Here is a 16,350-nt window from a genome sequence, read left to right on the forward strand (position 1 = left end):
ATTCTTAACAATATTGCTCTTTTACACTTTTGTTCTTACAATTATAGATGCAAAAATGACGAGAAAAAATCGAATTGATGAAAATGAGATGAAATCGTGGTTTTAAAGTTTGTATTGGTAGAGCACTGAATTCGGAAAGTTTTAGAGAAAAAGTTTTAGTATAAAAGTTGTAGCAAACTTTATTCTTAACAATATTGCTCTTTTACACTTTTGCTCTCAGCGGCATAAATATCGAGAAAAATTGGAATATGTGCAAATAAGATTATGTCGTGGTTTTAGAGCTTATTATTGGTAAAACACAGGTTTGGAACATTTTAGACAGAATTCAGAAAGTTTTAGTGAATAAGTTTTCGTATAAAAGTTGTAGCAAACTTTATTCTTAACAATATTGCTCTTTTACATTTTTGCTCTTAGATGCATAAATATCGAGAAAAAATCGAACTGGTGAAAATGTGATGAAATCGTGGTTTTAAAGTTTATGTTGGTAGAGCACTGAATTCTGAAAGATTTAGACGAAAAGTTTTAGTATAAAAATTGTAGCAAACTTTGTTCTTAACAATATTGCTCTTTTACACTTTTGCTCTTAGATGAATAAATATCGAGAAAAATCGAATTGATGAAAATGAGATGAAATCGTGGTTTTAAAGTTTGTATTGTTATGAATTCGGAAAGTTTTAGGAAAAAAATGTTATTATAAAACTTGTAGTAAACTTTATTCTTAACAACATTGCTCTTTTACACTTTTGCTCTTAAATGCATAAATATCGAGAAAAAATCGAATTGGTTCAAAATGAGATAAAATCGTGGTCTTAAAGTTTGTATTGGTAGAGCACTGAATTTAGGAAGTTTTAGAAAAAAAGTTTTAGTACAAAAGTTGTAGCAAACTTTATTCTTAACAATATTGCTGTTTTACACTTTTGCTCTTAGATGCATAAATATTGAGAAAAAATCGAGTAGGTGCAAATTAGATGAAATCGTAAAGTTACTACTTGTATTGATAGAGCACGAGATTCGGAACGTTTTAGAAAAAAAGTTTTAGTATAAAAGTTGTAGCTGACTTTATTCTTAACAATATTGCTCTTTTACACTTTTGCTCTTAGATGCATAAATATCGAAAAAAAATCGAATTGGTGAAAATGTGATGAAATCGTGGTTTTAAAGTTTATGTTGGTAGAGCACTGAATTCTGAAAGATTTAGACGAAAAGTTTTAGCATAAAAGTTGTAGCAAACTTTATTCTTAACAATATTGCTCTTTTACACTTTTGCTCTTAGATGCATAAATATCGAGAAAAAGCGAATTGATGAAAATGAGATGAAATCATGGCTTTAAAGTTTGTATTGGTAGAGCACTGAATTCGGAAAGTTTTAGAGAAGAAGTTTTAGTATAAAAGTTGTAGCAAACTTTATTCTTAACAATATTGCTCTTTTACACTTTTGCCCTCAGATACATAAATATCGAGAAAAAATCGAATTTGTGAAAATGAGAATGAAATCGTGGTTAAAAAGTTTGTATTGGTAGAGCACTGAATTCGGAAAGATTTAGAGAAAAAGTTTTAGTGTAAAAGTTGTAGCAAAGTTTATTCTTAACAATATCGCTCTTTTACACTTTTGCTTTTAGATACATAAATATCGCGAAAAAATCGAATTGGTGAAAATAAGATGAAATCGTGGTTTTAAAGTTTGTATTGTTATGAATTCGGAAAGTTTTAGGAAAAAAATGTTATTATAAAACTTGTAGCAAACTTTATTCTTAACAACATTGCTCTTTTACACTTTTGCTCTTAAATGCACAAATATCGAGAAAAAATCGAATTGGTTCAAAATGAGATAAAATCGTGGTCTTAAAGTTTGTATTGGTAGAGCATTGAATACGGAAAGTTGAAGAGAAAAAGTTTTAGTATAAAAGTTGTAGCAAACTTTACTCTTAACAATATTGCTCTTTTACATTTCTGCTCTTAGATGCATAAATATCGAGAAATAATCAAATTGGCATTCAATAAATTTTTGCATTTTGTGCTTGAGAAATTATAAAGCTTTAATTATCAACATTGTCAAAACATGAAATAATTTGAAATTGAGTGTAAACCACTCCAAATAATACTAGTATAATCTAATTCAAGCTTTTTAATGGGAGAGTCTCTTTTCTTTGTATCAAATAAAATGATTTATTTGGGAATTTTTTGCTGCCAAATTATGTGGTATTTCAATTTAATCTTTTGCATATGTTTTCATGATATATTTACTTATTTAAAAAGAATTGTTTATAGAAAATAATCTTTTTGTAATTCGCGACGGTAATGAAAGCTATAACAGTACTCAAACGGGTGCTGTAATGAGACTCCTTACAGCATCCGATGCTGAAATGAGTTTTTAGCTTTGCTTATATATAATATGGATTGAGCCAACGAGAGAGATAGCTTGCGCAAGGTGATCGAACCGAGATAGACATAGAAGCGTACTGACATATAATGGGCGTGCGTTAATTTTGGCGGTAAATTTAAAACAAAATTAATAAATGAAAAAAGAAAAAAATATAAAATAAAATAAAATTTCCTTATTATTTATAATACTTACAGGTGATGTGAAACTGTATTATCGCGAACTTTGCACACGAAACAATACATTTTTAAATTTAACGGTGTGACTGGCTGTGACACAACAAAATTATTGACACTTTTGTGCGCATGCGCCCGTCTGTTTAGTACCGTTTTATGTCTATCTTTGTTACACTTTCACATTATCGCTTTCCATCTGCGTCTATTCACCTTGAGCCACATTTTTGTTAGTAGATATATTCAGTTAGTTCAATCCATATTATATATAATCAAAGGTTTTTAGTAACATTTTATGGAACCAGTTCAAGTTGGTAACATTGGGTCATTAATTTTTCTAGTTGTCAATGTGACAATGTTTGTCTATGGATGTTTAAACACGTTCTTAGCATCGAATACAAGGTCCACAATAATGAGGACATTGAACTCTAAGCAAATTCTCTTATTTTGGGAGTTGTACATGAAACATTTTTTCAGGTGAATACATTTTGTGTTTTGACAGTTTCTAACTGTCAAAACAAATTTCTATTTTCAAGTGTTACGGTGCTACCAACTGCTACATACCAATTTCCCTCCATTGTCAAAATTTATTTTATTTTTAAGAAAAGAAAAGGATAAAAACGCGAATTACAAAAAATAGCATAAATCTTCCACTCTGATGCGGAAGATACCGGACACCTGTATAAATACTTTACTAAAAAGCAGAATTGCCATTAAAAGCAATCAAAACATCAAACAAACACATTTAAAACATAGTTAAAGCAACTTTAAGTTAATTTATTCTTATACAAAGGTCAATTTATTCAAAAAGATATATTCATTTAATTTACAACGAATTAAACAAACTTGCATTTAAATTAGGATGATAGAATACAAACATAACCTCAAAGCTCAAAGTCCCTTTAATTTTCAACTATCTTACAAATAACTTTTCGATTTTATCTTTTAATTCAATACATAAACAGTATTAAGTAAGTACTATTATATCTAATTCTTTATAAAGAACCTAAGTTAAATTGATTTATCTTCAATTTTGTGGTTATGTTTACAACAAAATTTTTCTTTTTAGAACTGTATTATACTTAAAATCCAAAGAAATGCGTATATCCAAGTTAAAACTGTATATATTCCTCTCAATAATCGCAATTTGTATCCTGTATATATCCGGATTTTTTATACATCTTCGTACGACTAGTTTTAGACACTTTTCGTATCCACTTGATGAGGATATTTATCAGTATGTAGAAGAGATGAAGAACCATTTAACGCCTTCACATGTACCTATTAATCAAATGAACTACTATTTTATAAAAAACCCACACGAAAAATGTCAAGAAAACACCACACTTCGATTGGTGTATGTGATAAAATCAGCAATTGATCATTTTGGGAGAAGAGAGGCTATCAGGAAGACTTGGGGCTATGAACATCGATTTTCTGATGTTGAAATACGAACGTTTTTTATGTTAGGAATGCGAAATGATCTAGATTTACAACATAAAGTGTCTGTGGAAAGTGAAAAATATAAAGATGTGATTCAAGGAAGTTTCATTGATGAATATTTTACAAATACTATAAAAACTATAATGAGTTATAGGTTTTTAGTTGATCATTGTCCTTATTCTAAGTTTTATATGTTTGTTGATGATGATTATTATGTTTCAACTAAAAATGTATTGAGATATTTAAGAAATCCGTCCAAATATCCTGATTATTTAACAAATTCAGCCATGGAAAATATACAATCAATTGAACCGAGTCGATTTTATGCTGGATACGCTGTAGATGCTTATCCAATGAGAAATTTAATAAGCAAATTTTCTATGCCTTTAGAGGAATATCCTTATAATAAATACCCTCTGTATGCAACAGCTGGAGCTTACATGTTATCTTTAAATACTTTAATTGATATGTATTATGCTAGTCATTTTGTGAAATTTTTTCGTTTTGATGATGTATATTTAGGTATTATAGCACATAAATTAGGGATAATTCCGCACCATACACCATATGTTACTTTATTTTATGAGGAATATTCACCTGAACATTATCAATTTATGATTGCTGTGCATGGATATGATGATTCAAACAAAATGGAACAAATTTGGAATGAACAAAAAGAACTAGGAAATGCATAATTTGAAATAAAAGGCTTTTTTATATAAAATTAAATTATTATTATTTGTTAAATGTTTAAATCTAAATATCTTCTTTTTATCGTCCAAAATGTGGTTCAGGGACAAGTTTTTGAGCAATTATCTTCCCATAACCACCTCTCCCCGAGTCATAATCAGTCCTATATTCATCACGAACCTAAAAATAATATTATTTAAGTAATCCTCCTCATATCTAATTAAAAAAGAATACTTGTCCCCCAGTTTTTCCTCTTCCATATTGTCTACCTTCAATAAACCCAGCATCCCAATCAGTACGTACAATCCTATCATCTAATCGAGTCCCGTTAACGTATCTTAAACAATTTTCAGCATCGGCTCGATTATAATACTCAACGAAACAAAATCCACACGGAGTTTTCTTATATTTATCTAAACCCATTATAATCCTACGAATATCACCACATCTTGAAAATAACTCGTAGAGTTGTTCTTCGGTGGTGAAAAAGGAGAGATTTCCAACGTACAAAGTGGTGGAGAGACGTAAAAGTTTATCTTGTTCAGCTCTGGACCCCTAAATTAGAATAAAGTGAGGTTAGGTTGCTATTATTCCTTAATACTTGATAATACCTTAAAATGTTGATCTCTATACGAACTTAATTCAACTGCAGATGATGTTGACGAAGCTAAGGCCCCAGCCATGTCAATAAGTTAAGATTTATAAGGTTTTTTCTAGAAATATTTGTTTATGATTTTGACGTTTAATAATCACAACTAGTAAATGTAGATGTCGCTTTTAATTAATTTTAAAAAGAAATTACAATTTAATATAAATAATAATTATAAAATTAAAAATTATTTTAGAACGAATAAAATATGTTTAATAATATTTAAAAATAATTTTGTATTAATGATTAAATTATAACAAATATATGTAGATGTCGCTTTTGACGCAAACTGTCATTAGATTTAAAGATTTGTCAAATTTAAAGGTTATGTTGTTTATTTTGGGTTGGGATATTTAAAATCCATTATTTAAATGGGACAATGGTTATTACATAAAAAAATATAAAACGATGGTTAATAATGTTGAAATTATCGCGCGGGTGTTTCGCCAAGTTAAACTGTACAGAATCATCACTTTAGTGGCTGTTGTATTATTCGTTATACCATGGATTGCCCATTATTACTTATCCAGCGTCGAAAGAAACTCGATTCGTATTACACACGGAGCGCATTCCCATCTGGATTTACCAGAAGATTTCGGTTCGGTGAAAGATATGGATCTTCAAGCTAGATTAGAAGAACTACTCAGGATTAAAGGTTCCGTTTCAAGCGAACTCCGCGACATGGAGAATAAACGGCAAAAATTGCAGAGTGAGATACAAATGTACACTAAAAATATAGAACTTTTAAAATCCGAGTTGTTACATCAACAGACTGAATTAACTAGACTTAAGATATCCGTTGAACAGGCTCAGGTAGCACAACGTGAAGCTTTACAACGTAACACCCCCGATTTAGCTTTACCAAAACGATTAAAAGCCGATTCTTTACCATCAATTTTACCGGTTTTACCAAGAAATATAGCACGAAATTGTCGAATGTATACTTGTTTTGATCATTCCCGATGTTCAATAACTTCCGGATTTCCTGTTTATTTATACGATCCGGATGAATTTCCTGTTATGCATGACGGTTGGGATGTTGATGGGTTTTTAAAAACAACTTTAAAACAAGTATTAGGTTATAATCCTCATTTAACATCAAATCCTAAAGACGCTTGTATTTATTTAGTTTTGGTTGGTGAGGCTTTAAAAGATAGCGATGAATTTAATGACCAAAGAGGTTCAATTAATGGTCCTCCAATTGATTCGAAAGCTTTAAAACGACTCCCATATTGGGGTGGAGACGGTAGAAATCACGTTTTATTAAATTTAGCGAGACGTGATTTAACTTCGAGTTTACGAGATATTTCTTCTAGTATTGATACGGGTCGTGCTATTGTTGTACAATCGACTTTTGCTTATACATCGTTTAGATACGGGTTTGATTTGATTGCTTCGCCTATTTTGGGGCCTCCAGGGGGCGATGTCTGGCAGGAGTGCCCCTCAATTATTCCGGCGCGAAGAAAATATTTAATATCGTTTCAAGGGGAGATTAAAGACGTGAAAAAAACTATTACGAACCCTCCAAATGAAAAATATCAATTTTTTATTGATGATTATAAAGAATTAGATAGATTTATTATCGATCATTTAAAAGAGATTGAAAAGGGGACTACAAACGATCGATTTTTATTCGAATTCGTTTGTAACCCGGCTAGTGATGATTCGATAAACACGGGAAATTTAGATTGGGGTTTATGTGGAACTGATTCATCGAGAAAATCAGTATTAAAAGACTCCACTTTTACATTAATTTTTGCGCCAAGATCGGCTGAATTAGCGTCAACAACTTTGTTGCAAGCTCGTACTTATGAAGCACTTCGTGCTGGTGCTGTTCCGGTTATTTTAGGTGGAGATCAAATTAAACTGGCTTATGATGAGGTTATTCAATGGAAACGAATTTGTATTTTCTTACCAAGGGCTCGCGTCACTGAATTACACTTTTTGTTACGGTCGATACCCGAATCGGATATTGTTGCAATGCGTAGGCAAGGAAGAATTGTTTGGGAGCGTTATTTAGCTTCTGTACAAAGCACGGTTGATACGATGATAGCAATTCTTCGGGAAAGATTAAATATACCACCTTTACCGGTTGATACAGTACCTGCAGTTTCAGTTTTTAACGAAACATTCCAACCAATTCAAGCTTTAATTAATTTAGAATCGGAACCGGAAGAAAGTTTGGGTCCTTTAGAACCACCATATAACAGCCCATCTTTTCGAAGAAATTATAGTTTCTTATTAACTCAAGGTCATGAGATATGGAATGATTGGGGAGATCCGTTTCGATTGTATCCGACTTTACCGTCAGATCCTATTTTACCATCGGACGCGAAATTTCTTGGTTCAGGAACTGGGTTTAGACCAATTGGGCGAGGACAAGGTGGAGCGGGGAAAGAATTTTCTGAAGCTCTTGGTGGAAATAATCCTCGAGAACAATTTACGATTTTAATGTTAACGTATGAAAGAGAACAAGTTTTGTTGGACTCAATCGCCAGATTGAGAGGTTTACCCTATTTAAATACCGTCGTTGTCGTTTGGAATTCACCTAAAGCTCCGGCCCAAGAATTGAGATGGCCTGATATTGGAGTTCCAGTTCATGTAATAAAAGCGGCAAGAAATTCTCTTAATAACCGATTTCTTCCGTTGGATAATCTTCAAACCGAAGCGATTCTTTCAGTTGATGATGACGCCCATTTACGTCATGACGAAATAATGTTTGGATTTCGCGTTTGGAGAGAACATAGAGATCGGATTGTGGGATTTCCGGGTCGATATCACGCTTGGGATTTAAATACTCAAAATAGTTGGTTGTATAATTCAAATTATAGTTGTGAATTAAGCATGGTTTTAACGGGGGCAGCTTTTATACACAGACATTATTTACATTTGTATTGGAAATGGTTGCCGCAAGCGATTAGAGATAAAGTTGATGAATACATGAATTGTGAAGATATTGCCATGAATTTTTTGGTTAGTCACATTACAAGACAGCCACCTGTTAAAGTTACATCAAGGTGGACTTTTCGATGTCCTGGGTGTCCACAGAGTTTATCTGAGGATGACACTCACTTTGAAGAAAGGCACAAGTGTATTAATTATTTTGTACAGGTAGATTAAAATGCTTTATTATGTTTTAAGCTGGTTTATTTTTTTTTTAGGTTTTTGGATATATGCCTCTATTAAATACTCAATATCGAGCTGATAGTATATTATTTAAGACGAGGATTTCGCATGATAAGCAGAAGTGCTTTAAATTCATATGAGCTAAAAATAAGCAATCTTTGTCCAAAATAGTGAATAGCGTTTTACACTTTTTACCGACTTGTAATTTATTTTAATTTTTTAATGACTTTGTGATATTCATGGTTTTAGCTAAAATATTAGGAAACATTTATGTCTTTGTGCCATTTGAGTCATTTGTACATATTATTTTTAAGAAAAAAAACTTATGTATAAGTCTAATAATAAAAAAAATTTTCATTTCATCATAAATATTCGTCTTATTTAATTACAATAAAACTTCTAGACTAAACTAAACTAGCACTACTAAACCTTGAACTAGAAACCTTTGGAATTAGCCGTGCGTGTTTTAAGACGGCTAAATCCAAATGTTTCTAGGTCTAGTGGAAGCTCCGATATTCTAGAGTGCGGGACCAGTATCTGGAATTTGTCCGAATTGAGGGGGACTCAATTTTCTGAACCAATGCCTTGTTGTTGGAATGCAAGATGTACCAAATATTCGCCTTTGGCGGGATATTAAAAACCTATTACTTAGTACTCCACCTTTCACAGGAATTAGTATCTCTTTTAGATTTTGGACACTGCAGATAATAATCAAGTTTAACCCCAATAGGAATTTTTTTCATTGAATACAACTTTATTTATATCAGGTTTATCATTAGCAACCTCATTGTAATAATCCCAATACGATATATAAAATCTCTTGTTACAGTTTCGTCTAGTTTTCTTCTTTTCGCTTGTAATTCATCATCACATTCATTACTAACAGAACTGTCGCTGTTATTACTTTCGATTATTAATTAAAGTATCCTCTTTTTAATGCAAAAAGCCGTTTTGAAAGATCAATTTCAGTTCTTGAGAAATAAATTTTTGAAATGAACAATTTATAGCTACTAGCGACTATAGCTTTGTGGGAGGAAGTGATAGTGCCGCTAACAGCATATTGGTGGAAATATGAAATTTTGTATGCACAAGTTACACATGTTACGGATTGTGCTGTGCACTTCTCATAAGTTGTCTAAGTAACTTCTTGGTTATAAGATTCGTCATATACTTCTGGAGTTACTTCGAATATTTGATCATTGTCGTGTCTGGCCATGTTCAGGAATCTTGTGTACCACTTGTTTATGAAATGTTGGTGTTGATCATCGTAGTCGCAGTTTAATTTGGGAGTGAACTCATTCTGGAAGTGTTGGCCAAGTTGATCTGTTCTACATTCTGTGTTATTATGACATAGTAATAATAATAAGAATATTTATTGATGTACCTCAAAATAACAAAGATACAGCAAATCAAAAAGAACACAGTCAATGTATGTCATTCATGTTCTTTGCCTCATCGCTGAACTGTAAACTCGGTAACAGCACTCTGAACTCTGATTCGAAAAAACCATAAAAGATAACTTATTCGGATTAATATTTGGGCACAGTTTGAAAGCAGGATGAATCAATTTGTCTAAATCATAAAAGAAACGCTCTATCTGTGATTCATTAAGTAATGTTCAACACAGGCATTGCGTGATAGACCGGCATGCCAAAGAATTGCCAAAAGCGTTCTATAGTGGACTGTATCGAATGCCTTGGAAAAGTTATGCAGAACAAGAACCGTGGCCCTGCCAATATCCCTTCCTACTCTAAAATCTGACTGGTGTCAGATAATATGACTGGTTTCTAGATATTATAGGTAATATACTGATCGATCTTAAATCATTATGATTGGAGGATTAGTAGTCTTTAGTATCAAAGCAACCCTCCAGCAATCTGGAAAAACAGAAAACTCAAGACAATAGTTGATGATGTGACATATATATAAGGGAAGATAATTGGACAACACAGTACCAGCATTCTTGTACTGATACCATCGAAACCAATCGCATTCGTTTTAAATAAAAGCAACATGTCCATAACCTCCTACTCTGAGGCTAAAGATAATTCACGCTTTTTAGTAACCGGATTACATTGACGAAAAGCATTCAAGCATCGACATCAACAAGACCTTCAGGAATAGAACCCAACGCCACAATTCCAGACTACTTCTGGTATTCAGCATGTACTCGAGGTAAAGCTTCTTTCCCCTTTGAACGCTAGAATTAGTAAAATTACGCAACTCCTTATAGGCAAGTTAATCGCGTTCACATTTAGTCCTTATATTAATATATAACGAAGAGAGAGTATCCAAAAAGTTAGGCATAACAGTATCAGGTCTATAAATATATCACCCCCACTATCATCACGATATCCTTGCATTGGTAGGATGTCGCCAGCCTTCTTGTATTTTGTCACTTTCTTGATTTTTTGCCAATATGTTTTTCCGCGGTCTGTATTTGGAGTTATCCAGGAACAACACTATTTATATTGCGCTGCTTTATTGAAAATGTTTTGACATGGCATTAAGGATGGATATACACAAGGAAGATATGAATAAGTTCTGAATTGAATGAGATGGTAGAAACAATAATTTATTGTAAATAGTCAAATAATCAACATATCCTCAATATCTTAATATACAATATAAAAATCGTCTTAAAATCAAAAAGTTATAAACAAAAACCATTACATACATAAAAACATATAAAAATCAATTTTTTTAAATTTTACAAACAAAATTTACTCATTAATCTATAGATACTTCAGGTAAAGTTACAAATCCATCAGCATTCGAAGAATTATCGTTCATAATCGTTTGTGTTCCTATTATTCTTTGTCCTTCACTTATATTAGTAATACCGACAGGTGTTGAAGTTCTTAATTGTTTATATTCACTACTCATTGCTGATCCGTGTATCACAGAAATATCTTCCAATTCGCGCCTAAACGGTGACATAGTAGTCGATGCTGAACCGTAATTTGATGATGTACTAAAAATTTTTCTCCCTAAGTAATCTCTTAACGTTATATCACTCGTACTTGAATCGGAGGCGTTTTTATAATGTTTTCTTATTTCTTCGCTACTTGATGTTGAGCCATTTTTAACGAGTGCATTTTGTGTTTTTCTTAATGTGGCAATCGCCCAACCCATCCCCATACTTGCTAACATAGCCTCTAAATTTTCCATATCCGAACTATTACTTCCATCATTTTTTTGCTTTTCGCGTTCATCCGAATTATTACTTGAACTTGATTCACCACTTTTCAAAGCTACCACAACGTCAGGCACACTTTCTTGGGAGATATGCGATTCGTAATCTCGATTTGATTTGTTTGGGTCAAATTCAGTTTCAACATGACTTGGTTTTTCTCTAATCACTTTTTGATCTTGTTTCTGTGGACTAATTTTTGTTGATAATTGACTATCAACTTCAGCTATCGTTGATAATTCGTGCGGAACGTTTGTAATTTCACCATTAAATTTTTTAGCGGCACTTAAACCTTTCGCGGGTGGTGGTTTTTTTTGTTTGTCGTAATAAATTTCTTCGACGTAAGGTGCAAAACGTGGTCTTAATTTCGGTAATCTGGGTATATTTATCATTGGTACAAATTCTTCACTTAAATTTTCATTGATCATATCGCGAATTACTTGCTCATCGTTTTCTTCGACGTTCATTAAGTTTTTAAATCTGTGATAAACTTCAGCATCAACTATATCTCTATCTGGAGAGCTACTACGCGAATTAGAATCGAATCTAGCTGCTTGCTCGTTTAATTTTTCAATATTAATATTTACATCTAATAATAATTTATTTAAAAGCTTTTGTTCTCTGTCACTTTCTTCGTTTTCGGATGGTAAGGAGGATGATTTATTTTCTTCTCCTATTGAGTTAGGTAAGTTTAAATAAGCCGTCGAAGGTTCTTTATCGCTAAAATTTGGGCTTAAAATTTGTTCTCTTTCTTTGCGTACTTTTTCAATCATCGCTGTTAAACCCGAAATTCGTTTATGACATTGATCCACCATATTTTCATATTTCTCAGCTACAATCTCCAATTTATTATCATAAACATCGTTTTGATTTTTAATATGATTATTTGAAATAGAAGCATCATAATCGTATGATTTAATACTGTTGCTTGAAGTTGAAGAAGTTATTAATTGTTTCTCCATATTTTGTAAAGTTGTTTCAAACAACTTTAGCGCTAAACTTGCTGCGCTTGTATTTGTGACATTACTTAATGATGATTCAAGCGAAGTCGAACCGCTTGTTCTTAAATTTTCAACGCTTTTTCGAGACATTGTTAAAAGCTTTTTAATATATTTTAATAAAGCTTCTTTATTTTTTTCTGGTGGAAGTTCAGAAAGTGGTTTTTGAAAATCGGGTGGGCTATAATAAGATGTGCTTGTTGATGGCTCTCCTGGTGTATTCATCAAAGATTTACTCCAAGATAACTTTGAATCAATTTTATTTTCAGGTAAAACATCTTTTTTCAATTTAATCGACGGTTTTGATATTATTTCAACAGACTTCTTTTTTGGAACATTTTCTTTTTGATTCAAAATCGATTCATTTGAAACTGTATCAATTAACAATGTTTTAGATTCGATTTTTGTTTTTTTCGGACTTTTAATATTAATTTGTGGAACATCATCTTGAATTTTAATAACAATCTCGCAAATATCGTTTTTATCACACTTACAACATTTACCCAAACACTCACAATTATCATACTTTTTGATTTTATCGGATTCATTTAATTTTGAAGAAGATAAACTTTTATTTGAAGGTGTTGATTTCAATTTTTTCTTTTTCGTTTCTTTTTTTAAATCGATTTTTGATTCTTTATTAGACGTATCAGTTTCTTTTAATTTTTGTTCAATGGGAATTTCAATTTTTGGCGAAGTTTGTGTGCTCGTATTTTGTAAAACTTTATGATGTGTTTTGTGAGATTTTTTAGTTTTCGACTTTTCTTTTTGACTTTTCTTTTTATGAGTTTTTATTAAATCATCGCTTAATTTTGTGTTGATGTCACTTTTTCTTTCATTATCATTTCTAAATCGTTCTAATTCGCTTATTATACTGTCTAAATTACTATCTCTAGGTAAAGTTTCAACTTCCTCCAACAACATTCTTTTTTGTTGTTTCAATTTTTCTAACATAATTTTTAAATTGTCGGTTTGATCAGAGACATTTGGATTTATTGTAATAACTCCATCATCTTTCGTCAAAACAACGCCATTTTTTTCTTCAATGTTAAAATCAACATTAAGATCCCAACGATATGGAGGAATTTGATTTTGATCTACTGTATCAATAACTTGAAATGGTGCATCATCAGGATGAGACTTAGATTTTAAAGTAATTGTATGTGGAAATAATTTTTCAAAAGCACCCTCCATTTCACACTGTTTTTTTAATTCTTGTTGTTTTAGACGATTATCACTCATATGAAAAGCTGGATTATCCCCATTTTTAACAGCCAAAGATGCCATTCTTTCTTGTCTTTGCAACGCTGGTAATTTTTGTATTAACTCATTGTAATCTTTTTGAATCTTTTCTTTTTCATACGCTTTTTTCCCGCGGATTTGAGCTTCTTTATCGCGCTTCTGCATCGTTCTTTGAAATTCGTTATCACTTTGTGTATCTACAATTTGTATATCACAGTCGGGAATTCTTTGAACTTGATTTTGAGGTGGTTGATATTCTTTGCTAAATCTGTTTATGTGATCATAAAATTGAGCTTTATCCGAATCAGATTTAGATTTATTTTTTAAAATTACTGTAGGCTTTGGCGGAATTTCATTCGAACTATTTCTTTTTTTAAATTGACCCGTTAATTTTTTGTCTTTCTTTTTAGAACAAAGACAACAATCGCATTTTGTTGTATGTATTTTTAAAGGTATTAAATCATTCTCTGTAATTGTACCAATATCTTCCATTTTTGTTTCTTGGAATGCTTTCGAATGATTTGATTTACAACGACACTTAAGACAACATGGACCATCTTTTTCTGCTTCTGTTAAAGTTCCTGTACTCACCATCAATTTAATAGGAACATCTTTTTCTGCAACAACACTTTTTTCAATTACTTTTTCATCCAAAATTGTATCTGTATGAAGTCGTAAACGTCTATTTTTAATTCTATCACTTATTCTTGTATCTGGAGGGTGATGAATCATGATATCAGCTAGTTTTGGTGGACTTGAAGTTCTTGAATTAGTTGATTTAGAAATTTTTAAACCTCTAGGGCTTTTAGATCTATTTGTTGTACATTTATCTAAGTAATTATCAGGATGATGAACAATTATATCAGCTTTTCTTCTTGGGCTTGGTGACCTACCAGGTGACTTAGGACTTGATGATCCTCCAGACGAATTAGGACTTGATATTCGAGTTACTTTAGGACTTGGTGATCTTGAAGTTACTTTAGGACTTGGTGATCTTCGAGTTGTTTTAGGACTTGGTGATCTTGCACTTTTATCAGGACTTTTTCGCCTTAAATTACTAGGACTTTTAGATCTACTTTTTGTACCTGTAATAGATTTTAAAAGTATAACAAGACCATATACAATTTAAGTGACATGAAATAAATTCTTTATCACATACCTTTATCTAAATAATCTCTTAAACAAGGACTAATTCTATCATTTTCAAATTTGAAATCTTCATCATCCTCTTCATGAGAACATTCCATTCCACTGCTATCACTTTCATTTTTATCATACTTTTTTCTCTTTTTTTTCTTTCTAAATGGACTTTTGTTACTTTTCCTAATCGCTTCTGTTGTACTTCGTTTTCTCCTCTCCTCAAATTCTTTCTGTTTCTGCTTTTCTTTCTCTTCTTGCTCTTTATGAAGTTTTACAGCAGCTTTATAACCACGTTTTTTAGATTGTTTCACAGCATCTTTATACGAAACATCATCATCAGTTTCAGAAACATCAATTATTTCATCTTCCTCTTGAATATCTTCCATTTCACTACAACTATCACATCTCTCACACTTGTTCCTCCTTTTTTTCTTCCTAACTGGACTCTTAGTTTTTTTTGATTCATTTTTTTTATTACCCAATTCTTTTAGTCTGTCTTTTTCTCTCTCTTCTTGTTCTTTATGTAACTTCTTAGCCGCTTCACGCCCACGTTGTTTACACCTATCCATCAAAGCTTCTTTATATTCTTTATTTACTTCCTCTCTCGCTTCTTCAATGATCGCTTGGGCATGTGCTAATCCTAAATTCCTCAAAGAATCACAATATTGTGCTTGAAGTTCTAATAATTTACTCAATTTCCATTGTTCGTCATCTCTTTCTTCTTTATTTTTTACTTGTTTATTGCGTTCACTTTGAACTCGTTGTCGTACTTTCGTGGCTATTTCGTCCGATTGTTGGCGAACCTCGATTTTATAAAGGAAAGTTATTAAAAAAATTTAACTTTTAATATACTTACTTGTGATAATCTCATTTTTCTACGTCTCTCCAGTTCAGCTTTGCAATCGGAATCTGCTGTGACCATTGCGCCCCTTTTTATTCGTACCGGATTCCCATTTACTGTAACGTTAATTGACATTTTTGACGGTTACGAATACATAACCTTAAATGCTTACTTGTAACCCGAATTTCTGTGTTAATAAGTGATTTTTACGCGTTAATAACGATTTTATGATGATTTGGGTTCGCGATGACGGTAATTTGGTGATTAATGATGGATAATAAGGGTTGATAAGGGTTAAAAATAAATTTTTGTGAGAGATGGGTTAGATTAAACGTCAAATTTTAAAATTGTTTTTTGCGCTACCACCTGTTGATTGATTGATGTAACCCTGCTTGCAAAAGAAAATTTAGATTTAAACTTCAATTAAAATTTATTTATGTTTTACTCTTATTGATTGATTAAAAAATTGATAAAT

At 31.7% G+C, this 16,350-nt stretch overlaps 4 protein-coding genes across 5 annotated transcripts; 2 read left to right on the forward strand and 2 right to left on the reverse strand.

Moving 5' to 3' along the window:
- Window positions 1–3,262: 3,262 nt before the first annotated feature.
- Window positions 3,263–4,725, forward strand: LOC111427954 (beta-1,3-galactosyltransferase brn-like). The gene is made up of 2 exons (XM_023063328.2): window positions 3,263–3,524; window positions 3,623–4,725. Exon 2 carries the CDS (start codon window positions 3,651–3,653, stop codon window positions 4,689–4,691), a length of 1,041 nt encoding a protein of 346 aa, XP_022919096.1. The 5' UTR covers window positions 3,263–3,524; window positions 3,623–3,650; the 3' UTR covers window positions 4,692–4,725.
- Window positions 4,692–5,435, reverse strand: LOC111427955 (cap binding protein 20). Its single transcript, XM_023063329.2, has 3 exons — window positions 5,298–5,435; window positions 4,921–5,241; window positions 4,692–4,866 (listed from the first exon to the last, which is right to left on the reverse strand). Exons 1-3 carry the CDS (start codon window positions 5,367–5,369, stop codon window positions 4,768–4,770), a joined length of 492 nt encoding a protein of 163 aa, XP_022919097.1. The 5' UTR covers window positions 5,370–5,435; the 3' UTR covers window positions 4,692–4,767.
- Window positions 5,436–5,658: 223 nt separating this feature from the next.
- Window positions 5,659–8,672, forward strand: LOC111427848 (exostosin like glycosyltransferase 3). Its single transcript, XM_023063191.2, has 2 exons — window positions 5,659–8,446; window positions 8,497–8,672. The coding sequence occupies exons 1-2, from the start codon at window positions 5,744–5,746 to the stop codon at window positions 8,599–8,601; spliced, it is 2,808 nt and encodes a 935-aa protein (XP_022918959.1). The 5' UTR covers window positions 5,659–5,743; the 3' UTR covers window positions 8,602–8,672.
- A 2,343-nt stretch (window positions 8,673–11,015) lies between these two features.
- On the reverse strand, window positions 11,016–16,239 carry LOC111427849 (putative leucine-rich repeat-containing protein DDB_G0290503). 2 transcript variants are annotated; one of them, XM_023063192.2, is made up of 4 exons: window positions 16,048–16,239; window positions 15,891–15,991; window positions 15,054–15,837; window positions 11,016–14,979 (listed from the first exon to the last, which is right to left on the reverse strand). In XM_023063192.2, the coding sequence occupies exons 2-4, from the start codon at window positions 15,954–15,956 to the stop codon at window positions 11,192–11,194; spliced, it is 4,638 nt and encodes a 1,545-aa protein (XP_022918960.2). In that variant the 5' UTR covers window positions 15,957–15,991; window positions 16,048–16,239; the 3' UTR covers window positions 11,016–11,191. The 2 variants fall into 2 exon arrangements, with proteins under 2 accessions (XP_022918960.2, XP_071052526.1); XM_071196425.1 differs by lacking the exon at window positions 16,048–16,239 and having other exon boundaries at window positions 15,891–16,039.
- Window positions 16,240–16,350: the final 111 nt, after the last annotated feature.

Source organism: Onthophagus taurus, chromosome 6 (genome assembly GCF_036711975.1).
Source record: "Onthophagus taurus isolate NC chromosome 6, IU_Otau_3.0, whole genome shotgun sequence".
NCBI classification, from domain to species: domain Eukaryota; kingdom Metazoa; phylum Arthropoda; class Insecta; order Coleoptera; family Scarabaeidae; genus Onthophagus; species Onthophagus taurus.

Coding starts and splice junctions, on each gene's coding strand:
- LOC111427954 (XM_023063328.2), top strand. CDS start 3,651: ATGCGTATATCCAAGTTAAAACTGTATATATTCCTCTCAATAATCGCA.
- LOC111427955 (XM_023063329.2), bottom strand. CDS start 5,369: ATGGCTGGGGCCTTAGCTTCGTCAACATCATCTGCAGTTGAATTAAGT. Junction 5,242..5,297: donor ATAGAGATCAACATTTTAAG/GTATTATCAAGT, acceptor ATTCTAATTTAG/GGGTCCAGAGCTGAACAAGA. Junction 4,867..4,920: donor GAGGAAAAACTGGGGGACAA/GTATTCTTTTTT, acceptor TATTATTTTTAG/GTTCGTGATGAATATAGGAC.
- LOC111427848 (XM_023063191.2), top strand. CDS start 5,744: ATGGTTAATAATGTTGAAATTATCGCGCGGGTGTTTCGCCAAGTTAAA. Junction 8,447..8,496: donor GTATTAATTATTTTGTACAG/GTAGATTAAAAT, acceptor TTTTTTTTTTAG/GTTTTTGGATATATGCCTCT.
- LOC111427849 (XM_071196425.1), bottom strand. CDS start 16,010: ATGTCAATTAACGTTACAGTAAATGGGAATCCGGTACGAATAAAAAGG. Junction 15,838..15,890: donor GAAAAATGAGATTATCACAA/GTAAGTATATTA, acceptor TATAAAATCGAG/GTTCGCCAACAATCGGACGA. Junction 14,980..15,053: donor AAGAGATTATTTAGATAAAG/GTATGTGATAAA, acceptor AATCTATTACAG/GTACAAAAAGTAGATCTAAA.